Raw genomic sequence first — 16,810 nt, 5'->3', positions numbered from 1 at the left:
AGTCTGTTAATGGATGTGACAAACCATCTTGTAGAATTTCTTTGATGTTATTCTCCTCTCCACATTTACATTTCTTTCTCCCAGCGCTATTATTCATCCAGTAAAGTTTTGCCGTTTTTCTAAAGTTTCCAGTGTTCTTTCCCCTTCTTCCAATTTCCTAGAGGTTGCTTCATATTACCTTCCAACCCCTCTGCCTGAGTACTTTCTTCTGTCATGGTCCTGATTCCCAAAAGCTCATTTTAGTCTTCTATCATTCATTTTAATAGCATCCTATCCTTGCCTCGTGCATGCAGTGGGATTTCATATCTCATCAATGTTATTACTTACAAATTGCAGGACTTTATTCTACTTCCTTAATATGCTTTGTTTTTTCCATGTTACTTCCCCCCCACCCCCCCCCCCCATCCCTGTGTTTTTCTATCAAGGTAGAATGTTTCTTCAAATGGCTGCTGGCCTTTGGCTGACTCATATAGAAGGATGAGGCCTTTAAAAGCGAGTTCAGATCGTGTGTGGTAGGGCACAGAGTATCCAGTGGGTCTCCTATTAAGGTTATTATACAGGTCCTGCCATGTCATTAGGGGGAAGCCAAGTGTCAATATAAGTGAGCCCACTTTTCTTGGGTTATGCAGTTTCTGCAGAGAATAGAACATATTTTGCTACATTGGAGGGCAATATGCAACAAGAAACTAAATGCATTTAGAAAATTAAATCACGAGACAAATCTCACATTGAAACATAACCAGGATATATTTTAAATGAGTCCACAGTTAGACTCACAGTTGCCGAATATTTTGCATTCAAAAATATTGTGGAATGAAGGGTAGCTGTTTGTAAACGGACTATTTGGAGATTTTTGTTTTACAACTGACAAAGACTTTAGTTTCATGGCTGATGAGCACATAGGGGCTGGAAGCTGGAAAACAAGCAGAGAGGAATGTACCGATGTTCACCAGCTGCAGGCTTGGGTTGACAAAGCAAGTCATATAGAGTGATAAGATGGAGGACAGAAAGTAAAAGGAAACAAACAAGCTCACTAGAAGCAGGACAGTATAAGTGGCAATGGTCTCTCGGGAGGCTCTGGGAGAGAGACTGGTGTGGTGAAGGTATTGGACTCTCTGCTTATGTCTTTGCAGGAAGAGCACTATGGAGACACTGGCCCAACCCATGGGTCCCAAACACAAAATATCAAGGAAGGTAAACAGGAATGCACAGAGTGAGCTTATGAATGAATTGGACCCTTTGACAGAACACAGTCCAAAATCCCTTTTTGTAATGTTTCTAGTATTCCCTGGGTGAGTCACTTTCACTGGCACGACAATATTTATCAGGAGATGAAGAATCCAACAGAGGCAACAGGAGGGTTGAACAAACTTAGGAGCTCTCAGTTTGAGTTCTGCCCACCTGGGATTGTTAAGACTAATAGTAATAGCCTGGAAGCCACTCAAAAGGCAGGTGGTGCAGAGAGAAACCCCTCGGGCCACCCTGTGAGTATAAAAGACAATCTTACACATAGCTTCTCCCAGGAAATTGTCCAAACAAAAAGCAGCCAGTGTCTGAGGGATTCCCCTAGAGAAAAGGATCAGAAAGTTGGCTGAGGCCAAATGGTTGAGAATTAGGTCTGTACGTCTCCGAGTGTGTTTAGTGAACAAAGTCAACAAATAGAAATAAAGGAGTAAGGAATTCCCTAGGAGCCCAGTTCCAGTCTGGAAGAGAAAGAGAATCCCCACTACAAACTCACAAGAAGCCATAATGTCAATGCCCAGAAGGAGCTTGTTTTATTCAAAGCCAGATGATCTAGAGAGAAATAATATGTGCATTATTTTCCTTAGCATGGCAAATTCATTATTAACAAATTTCACCTTTACTCCTCTTTGCAAAATTCTACTTCATATTATTGGATATACAAATATTGAGTCGAACTACTCTGAAAGAGGAATCTAGTTCTCTTCCAAGGGTATATGATTTGCTAGCATTTCATTTAGGGTATGTGGATGCACATTTATGAATGACAGTTTTCTAAACATAGGCTACACAAGGGTAGGAAATGGTAAGTTTATGGTCCCAATATTTCACTTCCTTTTCCCACTCTGTAGTTTAACTATTTTAGATTCTCTGCCAACTTTTACATGATCTGAAAGTTTTTGTTTCTTTTTAAAAATTAGAAAATGCTGGGGCGCCTGGGTGCTCAGTCGGTGAAGCATCCGACTTTGGCTCAGGTCATGATCTCGCGGTCCGTGAGTTCGAGCCCTGCGTCGGCTCTGTGTTGACAGCTCAGAGCCTGTAGCCTGCTTCAGATTCTGTGTCTCCCTCTCTCTGAGCCTCCCCCGTTCATGCTCTGTCTCTCTCTGTCTCAAAAATAAATAAACATTAAAAAAAATTTTTTTAATTAGAAAATTCTATGGTGTGACCACTGTTCTCCCATAATAAATGGTTGATGGAGCCAGGTAATGTCAACTCCATTGACTAGGGCAGGCACCCCCTAATTCATAACAGCCTTCGTGAAACCAGGTTTATCCGTTCATGTTAATGGCTCAACCCCGTAAGATTTGAACTGACAGTTGTCTCTTTATACATAAAAAGCTTTGGGAAGTATAAGGACACAAGATGGATTTTAACAGATTTCTCTGTGAGAATGCCACTCAGTTCACAAAAATAGGTAAAATATAGAGGATATGAATAACGTCGTCAGGCTGCCTGATTTAACAGATTTTATGGAATAATTTTAAACTGAAAAAAAAACCATTTTAAAATTAAACTATGCATTCTCCTAATTTTACTGAAGACAGTAGAAGGAAGACAGCACTAAAGATAATATAATAAACAGAATTAAAAATAACTATAATTGACAAAAATATAAAAGATATATAAATGAGTCTAACATTGGTAAATATGGTCAAGACAAAAGGGAAAAAACTAACAACTTTATAATGGTAAAAGAATATTACAGGAGATATAGATAGGCTTTAAGCATCATAAGAGAATATTACATGCACAAGCTTTAGAAACATTTTTGTTGATGGATGCAGAAGAAGGAAATAATTTTGGAGAGCTTTGATATTCTGCACTTGCTTCTCCCTTATATCATAGTTAGAGGATATTTCTTGATCCCTATCCGTAGCACTAGATAGCCATATCTCAGGTGGCATGACATTGGAGGGGGTTATCCAGGAAGATTAAAAGTCTTGCTGAATTGAGAAAATGATGACATCAGATGTAGGATAATCAGCTCTCCCCAGACGCTCTCTTCTTTCTCCACCAAAACCCAGAAAGGCAGATTATGGAAGAAATCTCCCCCATAAAGTTCTGCTCCCTTGTTAGTGTTTAAAGTGGAGCCAAAGAAGTTTTCGAGAGGAGTTGTAAACAGCACTCCAGCTGGTCTTAAGGGTTAACTGCCTTCAAGTTAACATACTGCTTATTTGCTGACCTAAGTCCTTTGATCCATAGCAGACAGATAACTGGCCTTGAGGAGAGAAGGACCAGAATTTTTCTGTGCTACAGAGGTCAGCAAATCTGTTTGAAGCCACCTCAATTTATAATTAGCCTAGCATTTTTTTTTTCTTTTAGTAAAATGCTCTTCTTTTTTTTAGGTCACACAAATGATTTTCCTGACTTCCCTTTGTGTATCTGTGGATCTTGCCCTCCTTTGCAGAAAGAACAGAGTCCTGTACATCACAGAACAGAAACTGGAGCCGCTCATACAACCCATGAGCACTGAGGTGATATTTGTCGCTGGCACCATTGACTCCACATGTAATCAAGAAATGTTACAGGGGTGCCTGGCTGGCACAGTCAGTGGAGTATGCGACTCTTGATCTCAGGGTTGTGAGTTTTGAGCCCCATGTTGGATGTAGAGGTTACTTTAAAATAAAATGAAAGAAAGAAAGAAAGAAAGAAAGAAAGAAAGAAAGAAAGAAAGAAAGTTACAGACTATTTCACTGCCTTTACTCATCCCTAAACCTCTTTATTTAAATTTTTTTTTCAACGTTTTTATTTATTTTTGGACAGAGAGAGACAGAGCATGAATGGGGGAGGGGCAGAGAGAGAGGGAGACACAGAATAGGAAACAGGCTCCAGGCTCTGAGCCATCAGCCCAGAGCCCGACGTGGGGCTCGAACTCCCAGACCGCGAGATGGTGACCTGGCTGAAGTCGGACGCTTAACCGACTGCGCCACCCAGGCGCCCCTGAACCTCTTTAAAATACACCGGGCCAGGGGCGCCTGGGTGGCTCAGTTGGTTGAGCATTGACTTCAACTCAGGTCACGATCTCACGTTTGAAGAGTTCGAGCCCTGCATTGGGCTGTGTGCTGACAGCTCAGAGCCTGGAGCCTGCTTTGGATTCTGTGTCTCCCTCTCTCTCTTCCCCTCCCCCACTCATGTTCTGTCTCTCTCTGTCTCAAAAATAAAATAAACATTTAAAAAATTTAAACAAAACAAAACAAAACAAAGCCCTGGGCCAAGCAGAAATCTTGGACAAGTGCTCAGCTTCTCCCCAGATGTATGGCCTCCTGAATAAAGCTGAGATTCCTTTCTGATCTAAACTGTCTCTGGAGTATTGGCCTTTCAAGCGACTGGGCAACCGAACTTGGGGTTCAGTGCAGGGTTTTAAAAAAAATTTTAATGTTTATTTATTTTTGAGAGAGAGAGAAAGACAGAGTGTGAGCAGGGGGAGGGGGAGAGAGAGCGAGAGAGGAAGACACAGAATCAGAAGCAGGCTCCAGGCTCCAAGCTGTCAGCACAGAGCCCGATTTGGGGCTCTAACCCTTGAACTGCGAGATTGTGACCTGAGCTGAAGTTGGAGGCTCAACTGACTGAGCCACCCAGGCGCCCCTGGGGTTCAGTGCAGGATTAGTGGTTCCGTGGAACCTGGGGCTTTCTGACCTACAGCTCTTCCCCTCTCCTCTCCTTATACTGAGCAAGGGCACCAAGAGCCTTGTGACTTTTCCACAAGAGAGAGATTACCAGGCAGGGATGGAAAATGCATGCTCCCAGACTCAAAAGAGAGTTAAGAGAGGGAAGGACATTTCTCTGATAATAAGATTTTATATATTTTTGAGTTTTCAGACCATGTTAATGTTCTACATTTTCCAAAAATAAAATATGAAACCACCAAGGACAGGTGCCTGGGTGGCTCAGTCAGTTAAACGTCCGACTTCAGCTCAGGTCATGATCTCGCAGTCCATGAGGTCAAGCCCCGCGACCGGCTCTGTGCTGACAGCTCAGAGCCTGGAGCCTGCTTCAGGTTCTATGTCTCCCTCTCTCTCTGCCCCTCACCTGCTTGCTCTCTCTCTCTCTCTCTCTCAATAACAAATAAACATTAAAAAAAAAAAAAACACCCAGAAAAGAAAAAAGAACACGGACATCCAAATATTTAGGATCCAGGCTTCCTTTGTCAAAAAAAGAGTACTATATATAAGGGCAACAAAGGACTGCTAGCTATTTTCCCTTTAATGAGTCAGTCATTAAAGGGAAAATAGCAGGAAGTCACATAGACAGAAAAGGCAGACCTAAAGCCTTTCTTTAGGCAGTGGCCTCTAGCCAGGTGGGGAGAAGCCAGGTGGTGGCCTTCACATGGCTCCTGCGGGTACCAACAACTAATGTTTAAAATAACCCTATATTCAATGGGCTCTTTGCTGGGCCCTGCCCTTGTATGGCACATTTTCCTGATGGCATGTTTCATTTCCTGTCACACCAAGGGCAGGGTAGTGTCAGACCTAGGGATAATTCCCTGAATTAGAGCCCCAAACTCAGGATTTCCTGTCTTAATGCCATGGCCCATTTATGACACTGGCTCAGCACTGGTGATGTGGTCAATGAGTGGCTTTATGTTCATTATTGATTCTGGGAAATAAATTCAGGAATAGCTCTCTCCTTAAGAGAGTTAGAGTCAACAATTACATTTCTCTCCTTTGGTCTAAGAAGAACCTGAGAAGAATATGATTTATGCCTTTTCCTCACACTGTCCAAAGGGATGGCTTTCTTCTGAAGCCAGTTTTGACCACTGAGAAAAGAAGAAAAAAAATGAGCCCACATTTTCTATGTCCATGCTTAAAGCCAGACACGTATATTATTTATTCATCATAATATTCCTACAGTGGAGAGTCTGTGGTCCCCAACTTTAAAGAGAGGGTTTAAAAGGTTGGAAGAGAAAGGAGGAGATTTCTGGCAAGTCTGCTAGTGAGACAGGATGGACAGGAGGTTTCAGGAAGCCAAGAACAAAAAGGAAATCAACGGAAAGAGGATAACTCCAAATAAAGTATAAACACGAGATATATTAGTGCCCTCCTGAAGGTAACGTATTTCTCTCTTATCCTCAGGTTTAATATCTCACGCATCGCTTCCCAGGTAAGAAGCATATTAGGATTCTAAGATAAAGCTCTAACACTGAAAGTGACTTTTTCTGATATTTTCTAAAAGGAAGAAAAAGAAAAAAAAAACTCACCAAGCAGATCTCTGCTACCTGGATAGTGAGTCTGGCACTGCCGAGGTTTATGCCTGAGAGTGTGAGAAAGCACCTGACTCCAAGTTATAGATAAGGGACACCATGATCTCATTTCCCACCAGTGCAGCAATTATAATGTCACCAGTAGCAATGACAGTGTCTACAAGGGGAATTGATAATATCCCGGAGAAACTGTTGGCCCAAGATAAATAAATAACATGAGCAACACTTAGTGAGAAAAACCCAGAGAGACCAACATAACTTGTAGAGAAACTTTTCTGTGATATGTGGAAACAGACATGTCTTGAGAATGGTACAGAGGGGACTTGTGTGGATGAGTGCAAACTCCCATGTCCCCACGGTGACATTTTCATCTACCAGTGTCTCCTTGTCTGACTCCACAAACTTGACCTTTCAGCAGCCAATGATTCCTTTTGCCTGTTAGCTCTAGGGGGGCCTCTTGTCATCCCACTGCTGAACAAGTGATTGCTTTTATTCATTTTTTTTTAAAGCTTGTTTATTTATTTGGGGAGAAAGAGAGAGGGAGCAGGGGAGCAGCAGAGAGAGAGGGAGAAGAAACCCAAGCAGGTTCCATACTGTCAGCACAGAGCCTGACTCGGGGCTCGATCCCACAAACCATGAGTTCATGACCTGAGCTGAAATCAAGAGTCAGAGGCTTAACCAACCAGGTGTCCCCAACCAGGTGTCCCCAAATAAATTAATAAACTTTGAAAAAAGTAAAAGTCAGCTCTTGAGGTAAATGCCTGACGTCTAAGTGATACACTGAATTTGGACCAATAGATTCCATGATCTGCCAGGCATTTGTGTCTCTACTGAGTACAGTGTCGCCACACTTCAACTGGAAAGGGCCAGATGGTAAGAATTTTAGACGGGGTCTCTGTTGCAACTACTCAACTCTGCCATAGCAGTGGGACAGCAGCCATGGACAATATGTAAGCAATCCAGTGTAGCCGTGTTCCAATAAACCTTTATTTATGGGCGGTAAAATCTGAACCTTATAACTTTCAACTGTCCATAAATATTGTTCATCTTTCTTTTCCCAACCGCTTAAAAATGGAATAACCATGATTCTTAGCTCACTAGCTGTGCAAAACAGGTGGCGGGTCAGATTTGGCCTGGGGTCATAGTTTTTTTGATGCCCGCTATTGATGAATAATCAAACAGTCAAAATTCCTGTCCTAATGGACATTTTATTTGACTAGATGACAGAGAAATAGAATAGTTGGAATATCATAAACATAAAATTACCCATGTAACAAGTAGTGACAAGAACAAAAAAGAGGAGGGTTTTTTGAGAACCAGTGGGGGGTGATCATGACGTGACTTGGGGTAGAAGAAGGCCAGTAAGAGAAATCAGTAATTAAGCTGCAGTTCAAAAGAGGATGCGTGTCTCAGGCAAAGCCAGGGAGAAGAGAATTCCTGCCGTTCAAAAGCCTCAAGAGGGGAAAGTGCTCGGAGGCTTTGAAAGGAACTGAAAGGGCAAAGCAGGAGTATCACTGGCTGGTGTTCACCTCCTCCCCCCTTCACTGAAAGCTTAGTTCTGATTTAAATGTTATTTGGCTGAATGCCCTCTCCTTAGAGTTCCCTTAGACAGTTTAGATGGTTGGCATAACTGCTGAGTTCCTCCAGGTCTGAGACGTCTTTCTCCGTTCCTCGGATGTGAAGATTTTTCCCAGTGTGGCTGTCACTGGTGGTGTCCCACCCAACAGCCATCTTCTTTGATGAAAGAATCACAGGTATCTTTTTTTTTAATTTTTATTTAATTCCAGCCAGTTAACATACAGTGTTATATTAGTTTCAGGTATACAATATAATAATTCAAAATTTTCCATACCACACTCGGTACCCATCACAAGTGCGCTCCCTAATCCCTATCACCTATTGAACCCATCCCTCCACCCCTCCTCTCTGGCAACCATCAGTTGTTAAGACTCTGACGTAGAGGAATCTTCTTCTACTCACTCCTTCTCTACAGAACTGACCAAAATTAACATTTTTAGATCTTCTATCAGACTTTTCTGTACACTGAATATATGTATAAAGATCATCTATTTTATATAGAAATGGGATCATGCTGTTCTCTTTGCCCTCTTTGCTTGAACACAACTCCTCTCTTTTAGGTCAGTATTATAGAGCTCTAACTCATTCTTTTTATTGCTGAATTATTGTCTAAGCCAGCTCTGCCCAATATAACTCTCTGTGACTTTGGGAATGTTTTATTTATATCTATATTGTCCAATGCGGTCGCCACTGGTTACATTCGCTAAGGAGCTTTTCAGGTGTAACTAGTGTGACGAAGGAACTGAATATTAAATTTCATTTGATTTTAACAACTTTAAATTTAAATAGCCACAAATAACTACCATATTGGTCAGCATAGATTAACAATTCCTCAAGAAGTGAACACTGGGATTGATTTGAGCTCTTCAGTATTACAAACATGGCTTTAGTAAGCATTACTGTAGCCACATCTTTTCCTTTCAAGTCAGCAGTTTTGTGGGGTATGTTCCTATATATAAAAACACTGGCTGTTAGGGGGTTGCCTTCAGACATTGGGATAGCTACTACTCAATTTAATTTTAGAAAGGCTGTAGTCATTCCCAACAGCGACCCACAAGAGTTCTCATTTCCCCACATTCTGAAAAATATTGTATGCTATCTACATTTGTTTTTGAAATTTGATAATTGAAAACGTGGTATGACATTTGTTTCTGTTATCATTTTATCGCTTCAGCTCCGAATGCACGCTTCAATATACGCTCTGGGATAAACAAAGGGATTATCCTAAGTATTTCTCCTTCAAAGTGAGCGCAATAGCACGCTCTACCAGAAGAGGGCGCCGGAAGGACACTTAGGAGCAAGAGATCAGACTTTGGAGAGCTCCCCCATCCCCAGACAATCAACAAAAACAATGAATCAAGCCTAATTTGTAGTGACTGTCAATTCCCATAGTGTAAACAGTCCCATCATGGCCAATTTCTAGCCACCAAAGTGGTATCACCGAAGGTGGAGCTGGGAAGGGATACGCAGTAGTACATCGTGATAAAGTTATTTTCACCATACAGACACTAAAGACATAATCTCAAGAGCACAGATAATAAAATAATTAGAAAGTGATGCGTTTGACTATTTGTTAGCGTAGTTCCTAGTGTATTTATTATACGTTTACATAATTTTAAAATAATGGTTGTGTTTAAAACAAGTGTCAAGTGTTCTGAGAATCTGCCAGTAAGAACTGGCTCCCACACACCACTGCATCCGTCTACCGCCACCCAATCCTCTGACGCACCAGGCACACATACGTGTACACACACACACACACACACCACCTGACATGTTCCGAGCCCTGCTCCAAGGGCTGGAACCCTTCACTGGCCACCATACACAACACTCCGCCTTACCGACCGCGGAACTCAGGGGCCCACTAGCCCTGGACGTGCGCCAAACTACCCCACGCTGACAGTTTTCCCTGTGCAAGGCTGGCTCGAGCCTACACCTGCGCACTGAGAGACTGACTACAACTACCAGAAACCCCCGAGGCGGGGCGGTCCAATGGCCCTTGGCTTTCCTAGTCTCCTGCTTTTCCTGCACTGGATTACATTTCCCATAGGCCACCGGGCCCGAATGATGGAGGGTCTCCGAGGTCCCCTAGAGCATCCGCGGGCTCTAGGGTTCCGCGTGTGAGCAAGTCTTTGAAAAGGAGAAATCAACACAGGTAGAGAGTATGTAACACAGAGTACGTAAAGCCCTCTGACCCCAGCCGACGGTGGGGTTAGGAGGTGGAAGGCGTGAGCAGGTGAGGGAGGTGATGGTGTGACAGACTTGAGGGAGAAGGTGGGCAAAATAGGGTCAGGTGTCTCCCTGGCTCACGTGATGTAGGGACAGGCGTGGGACAGAGCCCGAGTGTGTTTTCATGATGGTGAGGCACACACATGATGGAGGGTTTGTATGTGAACATTGGGCGCGTGATAGAGTCAAGAGTGTGTCACACTGTGGGAAAGGTGATGTTGTATTTGCATGACTGGTCACACGAGAGGGCAGGGATGTCCTATGACAGATGGAATGTGGTGTGTGTGTGTGTGTGTGTGTGTGTGTGTGTGTTCAAATCATTTAGCTTGTTAAAAATAACCTGCAGGGGGAAACAGTAATAAAAATAACCCACAGAGAGGGAAGGGAAACCCCTTGCCTACTCCAGGATTTTTATTTAGGAGTGAAGCAAAATGATATCTTCCGTTTGCTTTTAGTGGTTCGACAGCAATAGATAGATAGATAGATAGAGACAGAAAAAACAACCACAAGTTATTTGCCTCTATCTATCCATACCTTTGCTTACTGCCCTTCCACACAGATTCTCTGCTAGCCTTGTGACTTGCTCTGGCCAATGAGACAAGTTAGCAAACATAACTTGAGGAGAGGCATAAAAAGTACTTGTTGATTGGAAGTACTTGTTGATTGCCCTTTCTTGCTGCCCTTTAGAACCTTGCCACTCCTATGTGAAAAAAGTCCAGTCTAGCCTGCTGGAGGATGAGAGGCAATGTGGAGGAGAACTGAGGCCTGGATGACAGACAGCCAACTATCAGTCTTGTGAATGGGATCATCTTAGATCGTGCAGCCACCATCCAATCCACCAGCTGACCATTGACACATGATAGGTCTTAACAGTGATGGGTCAAGTCAATCCTTACCAGAAGATAAAATGCTTGTTGTTTTAAGCCAGTAGGTTTTATTTGCAATTTCTTATGCATCAGAAGATAACTCGTGCAGAAATACAGATAGAATAAACAAGTATGACAGCTGTTAATAATTTTGATCTAGATTTTAGGAATTTAAATGATCATTGAACCAATATTTCAACACCTTTGCACCTTTAAATTTTTCCACAATACAATTTAAGAAAATGGCCTTTATTTTCATGATATCATGATTCTCTACCATTCCATATTATCCTTCGTTTCAAAGCTAATCTATGAAGCATTGCTTGTACTATGTTAATTCAAAATATTCACTTCTTGATTTTATTTACAGCTTTGTTAAGCAAAAAGGAGAATATTCAATAAATCTTATTACCATATTTTAGACCAGTGTCAGAACTATACAAATGCTGCCAAAGAAAGGGGTTTGATCATGCCTTCAGATCTAATAGCCTTTTATGTGTTTGTTGTGACTTTTCCTGTTAAAATACTGGTATCTTTCTTCTTGGGCCAGTTTCTAGGTCCACAATCTTATCCTGTATTTGTCCACTAAGGGTCTGGGAATCTGGGAATTGTATTTAAGATTTCCTCCATGCAACTAAGATCATTCCTAATTAATGAAAAATCCATTATTTGCAATTTCCAAAGCACCCTCGTATTTTTTTCCTCAGATCATCAAATGCAAAAAGGAAAAAGGAGAAACCACCAAACTTTGTTTTAATTACCAGCTATCTTGAAAGTGCTAAAACTCAATAAGACTCCCTATTCAGGTGCCTGGGTGGCTCAATTGGGTGAGGATCTGACTCTTGATGTCAGCTTGGGTCATGATCTCACAGTTTGTGGGATCAAGCCCCCTGTCTGGCTCCATTTTGAGCATGGAGCTTGCTTGGGATTCTCTCTCTCCCCCTCTCTCTGCCTCTCCACTGCTCGCTCTCTCTCTCTCTCTCTCTCTCAAAATAAATAAATAAATATTAAAAAATAAAAAAGACTCAGTCTACCCCCATGGCTATCCCACTATTTTTTCATGTGTTTATCCAACAAATTGGTTCTTTTCCCTCCTATTGTCTAACATGTTAACACAACCAGAAGAACTCTAAGTAGTCATGTACAACTTTACCCAATATCAAACTTAATGATTTAAAAGATATCATCAAGAACAAGATACTGATGAAGCATTTCTAGAGTAGACTCCCAGACAGATGTGCAAGGAAACTGACTCTGGTCAGAGGATTTGAGAGGTATCTCATGGCTTCTTGACCTCCTTGTCTCTCCCCCATACACCCAGGTCCCCAGGATGTGGGGTTAACCCTGATGAGCAGTCAGGCCCTGAGAAATTCAGTTAGATCCCTGCCTAGATGCTGGCCTTGAATCCTGGAGGCTACATGGTTGGACAGAGGGCCCACTGCCCATGACCTTGATGTTTTGCTGTTGTGAAGGTGATAAATTGAAGGGTTTAGGGGGATGATATAGACTCTGAGAAGTGTGAACAGAGGTGATATTCAAACTATACAGCAACATCAGGAACAGACAAGAATGCGTACTCTTTTCAATCTCATACTGTGCAGTAATACAAGAAAAAGAAAAAGCACAAAGATTGGAAAAGAAGTAAAGCTGTATTTACAGATGACACAACTGTACATAGAAAAGCCAAAGGGGGCGCCTGGGTGGCGCAGTCGGTTAAGCGTCCGACTTCAGCCAGGTCACGATCTCGCGGTCCGTGAGTTCGAGCCCCGCGTCGGGCTCTGGGCTGATGGCTCAGAGCCTGGAGCCTGTTTCCGATTCTGTGTCTCCCTCTCTCTCTGCCCCTCGCCCGTTCATGCTCTGTCTCTCTCTGTCCCAAAAATAAATAAACGTTGAAAAAAAAAAAAAAAGCCAAAGGAATCTACAATTAGAACTAATAAGTAAATTTAGAAATGTTGGGAGATATGAGGTCAATGTTTACACATCAATTACATTTCTATAAACTAGAAAACAATTATAAAATGAAATTTTAAAGTAATACCATTTAAAATAGCATTAAAAAGGAATGGGTTTGGAGCACCTGGCTGGCTCAGCCAGAACATGAAACTTTTGATCTAGGGGTTGTGAGTTCAAACCCCCATTAGATGTAGATATTACTTAAAAAAAATTTTTTTTTAATTTAACAAAAAGGTGGGGCGAGGGGGGGAGGTTCAAGATGGTGGCATAGGAAGACCTGAACCCACCTCCTCTCCTGGACACAGCAAATTTACTGATTCATATGGAATAATTTTCCTCTGAAAAGAACCTGAGAAATAGGTAAATAGTGCTTCCACAACAAAAGATAAAGAGACTTTCAAGAAAGGTAAGAGAGGCAGAGACACAGCCTAACCCAGGACTCCACCCAAGACACAGTGACCCCACAAGCAGGAGGGATCCCAAAAATATGGAACATTCCCTCAAGGAGTGAAGGAGGGAATGTTCTACACCAGGAACCTTAACCCTGGGAGCCAGTACCAGAAAAACAATCCCAGTACCAGGAAAACATCTGGCTTTGAATACCAGTGGGGATTAAGACCAAGAGAATCATTGAACTATAGGGAATAGAGATCTTGCTCTTAAAGGCCTTGCACGCAAACCTACTCGCCATGAGATCCAGCACAAAAGCAACACATTGAAAAGTGCCTAGATTTGGGTGGGGGGTGGGCTACATGGGTGATAGATATTAAGGAGGGCACTTATTATGATGAGCACTGGGTATTGTGTGTAGTTGATGAATCACTGAATTTTACTTCTGAAGCCAGTATTAACTACTTCTTAAGTACGTTAACTAACTAGAATTTAAATAAAAATTTGGAAGAACAAATAATAAAAAAAAACTTTTTTTTAATTTTAAAAAACCTGAAAAGTGCCCAGATCATAAATGAGGGAAACCCATTTACTAACTTCCAAGTGGTGACTGGAGAGGCAGGAACCTGCAGGGACTTTACTGGGGGCAGAAGCACTGGAAACACCATTTTTGCAATCTCATCCTAATTTGCTGGTGACAGAACCAACAGGCAAGATTTTTGGTGCCCTCCCTCTAGCCAGCTAGCACTGGAGGAGGGATTGGAGCACACTTTTTACTGATTTCCCTTCAGTAAGAAGAGCTAGTTGTCAACTTATTTATTCCTGTCTTTCTCAACTGTGATTTTTGTTTTTTCCACCCCACAGTAACCTGGCTGGATGAGCACCCCATAGTCTACACCTCCTACATAGCATATAAGCCACAGATGGGCCAAGTTCCATGCATCTGTCCTCCCTTTGCAGAGACCAAGCCATAACCAGGACAGGCAAGTGGCTCAAGCCCCACATTCCCTGCCCAGGAGCCAAGCTGCAACCAGGCCAACTAGTTCCCCGAGGCCCACCCTCCCCATGCAGGAGCTGCAACCCTATCATGGCCAGGAAATACACAGCCCACATGAGAGATGGCTAGAGTGCCTGGCTCCAATGACCAGGGGAGACTGTGCTTTGGGGCCAAACAAAACAGCTCCTACACAAGACTATTCCTCTAAGAATAAGGCAGGTAACTCCTTCACTCATACATATGGACAAACACAGAGAGACAGGCAAAACGAGAAGGCAGAGTGATATGTCCCAGACCAAATAAAAAGGGAAATCCCCAGAAAAAGAACTTAATGCAATGGAGATTGTCGCAGACTATGATTCTGAGGTTCTGTATTGTCCAACAAGAGAGCAAACACAGAACTGAATATGAGAGAGGCTAGTGTTTGGGAGGAGACAAGAGCCCCAAACAGGGCTTTCGTCTCCATTATTTATTGAGCTCTCAAGATCTTACAAATATGGTGAATGTGAAGAAAACAATCAGATAGTAATCATTAACTCACGTGAGTAAGAAGCAAAGGGTTTGGGGGCAAGTGGTGTTTGTGATCAGGTACATTGGCAACAAATGGAGAGTAATTTCCAGCAGGTGATAGAACAAGTTACTTGTGATCCTATTACAATATCTCGCTAGCTAACCTTGGGTGCTTTTGCCCCATGGTGGCAGCTTTCCTCCCTAAGCTTTTTTCTAACCCATTTATGTAGATAAAACCTATTTCCTCACAGGAGATAACCTACCTGATAAAGAGTTCAAAGTAATGGTCATAAATATGCTTACTTATCTTGGGAAAGGAATGGATGAATACAGCAAGAACCTCAACAAAGAGAGTCTCCATCTCTCTCTCAAAAGTGAATAAACACATTTTTTTAATTTAAAAAAAACTATAAGAAAGTGCCAAACAGAAGTTATAACTGAACTGAAAAATACACAGGGGGTTTCAACAGCAGAACAGATGAAATAGAAGTGCAAATCAGCAATCTGGAAGACAAAGCAATTGAAAACACCCAACCAGAACAGCAAAGTAAAAAAAAAAAAAAAACAAACAAACAAACAAAAAAAAACTAAAAGAAGTGAGAATACCTTAAGGACTTCAGGGATAATATCAAGCAGACGAACATTCACATTATAGGGGTCTCAGAAGCGCAGAAGGAGAAGAGAGAGAGAAAGAACGAGAAAACTTATTTGAAGAAATAATAGCTGAAAACTTCCCTAATTAGGGGGAGGACGTAGACATCCAGATCTAGGAAGTCCAGAGAGTTCTGAATAAGATGAACCCAAAGAGAAACACATTGAGACACATTATAGTTAAAATGGTAAAAGTTAAGGGTAAAGAATGAATCTTAAAAGCAGTAAAAGAAAAAGCAACATACCATGTATAAACTCCATAAGGCTATCAGCAGATTTTTCAGCAAATGCTTTGTAGGCCAGAAGAGAGTGGCATGACATATTCAAAGTGTTGAAAGAAAAAAATTGCCAACCAATAATTCTTTATTCAGCAAGACTATATAACATTGAAAAAGAGATTAGAAGTCTTCCAGACAAACAAAAGCTAAAACAGTTCATTATTACTAAATTTGCCTTATGAAAAATGTTAAAGGGACTTCCCTAACCTAAAAAGAAAAGGCACAATTAATAATAAAACATACTAAAGTAAAAATCTCACTGGAACAGGTAAATAAATAATAAAGGTAGTGTATAAAATACTTACAAAGCAAGTATGAAAGGTGAAAGACAAAAGTGGCACAATTAATTTAAAGTACAATAATTAGTGAAGGAATACATAAAATAAAAAGATGCAGAATGTGTCATCAAAAACATAAAACGCTGAGAGTGTGAAGTAAAAATATAAAGCTTTGAAATGTATTCAAAATTATGTTACCATCAACTTAAAAGAGACTGCTCCATACATAAGATATCATATGTGGACCTCATGGTAACCACAAAGAAAAAACATAGTAAATACACAAAAGAAAAAGAGAAAAGAATCTAAATATAACACTAATGAAACCAGTCAAACCAAAAGAACATAGAGAGAAAGAAGAAAGGAACAGAGAGAAGCTACAAAAACAGAAAACAATTAACAAAATGGCAATAAGTATATATCTATTAATAATTATTTTAAATGTAAATGGATTAAATTCTCCAATCAAAACACACAGGGTGGCTGAATGGATTAAAAAAAACACACACACCAAAAAACCAAGACATTTCTACATGCTACCTACAAGAGACTCACTTCAAACCTAAAGATACTGCAGACTGAAAGTGAAGGGATGGGAAAAACATACCATGAAAATGGAAATGGAAAGAAAGCTCAGG

At 41.4% G+C, this 16,810-nt stretch overlaps 1 protein-coding gene across 1 annotated transcript; it reads right to left on the bottom strand.

The window, feature by feature from the left end:
* Positions 1 to 839: 839 nt before the first annotated feature.
* Positions 840 to 1,748, bottom strand: LOC115502855 (vomeronasal type-1 receptor 4-like). The gene has a single exon (XM_030298654.1). The coding sequence runs from the start codon at positions 1,746 to 1,748 to the stop codon at positions 840 to 842; it is 909 nt and encodes a 302-aa protein (XP_030154514.1).
* Between the last annotated feature and the right edge of the window lie 15,062 nt (positions 1,749 to 16,810).

Source organism: Lynx canadensis, chromosome E2 (genome assembly GCF_007474595.2).
Source record: "Lynx canadensis isolate LIC74 chromosome E2, mLynCan4.pri.v2, whole genome shotgun sequence".
NCBI classification, from domain to species: domain Eukaryota; kingdom Metazoa; phylum Chordata; class Mammalia; order Carnivora; family Felidae; genus Lynx; species Lynx canadensis.
The sequence above is the reverse complement of the archived record's forward strand: the minus strand, read 5'-3'. Positions and strand labels throughout refer to the sequence as shown.

What these genes read in the sequence shown, in the direction of transcription:
- LOC115502855 (XM_030298654.1), bottom strand. Translation starts at nt 1,748, where the DNA reads ATGGCTTCTTGTGAGTTTGTAGTGGGGATTCTCTTTCTCTTCCAGACT.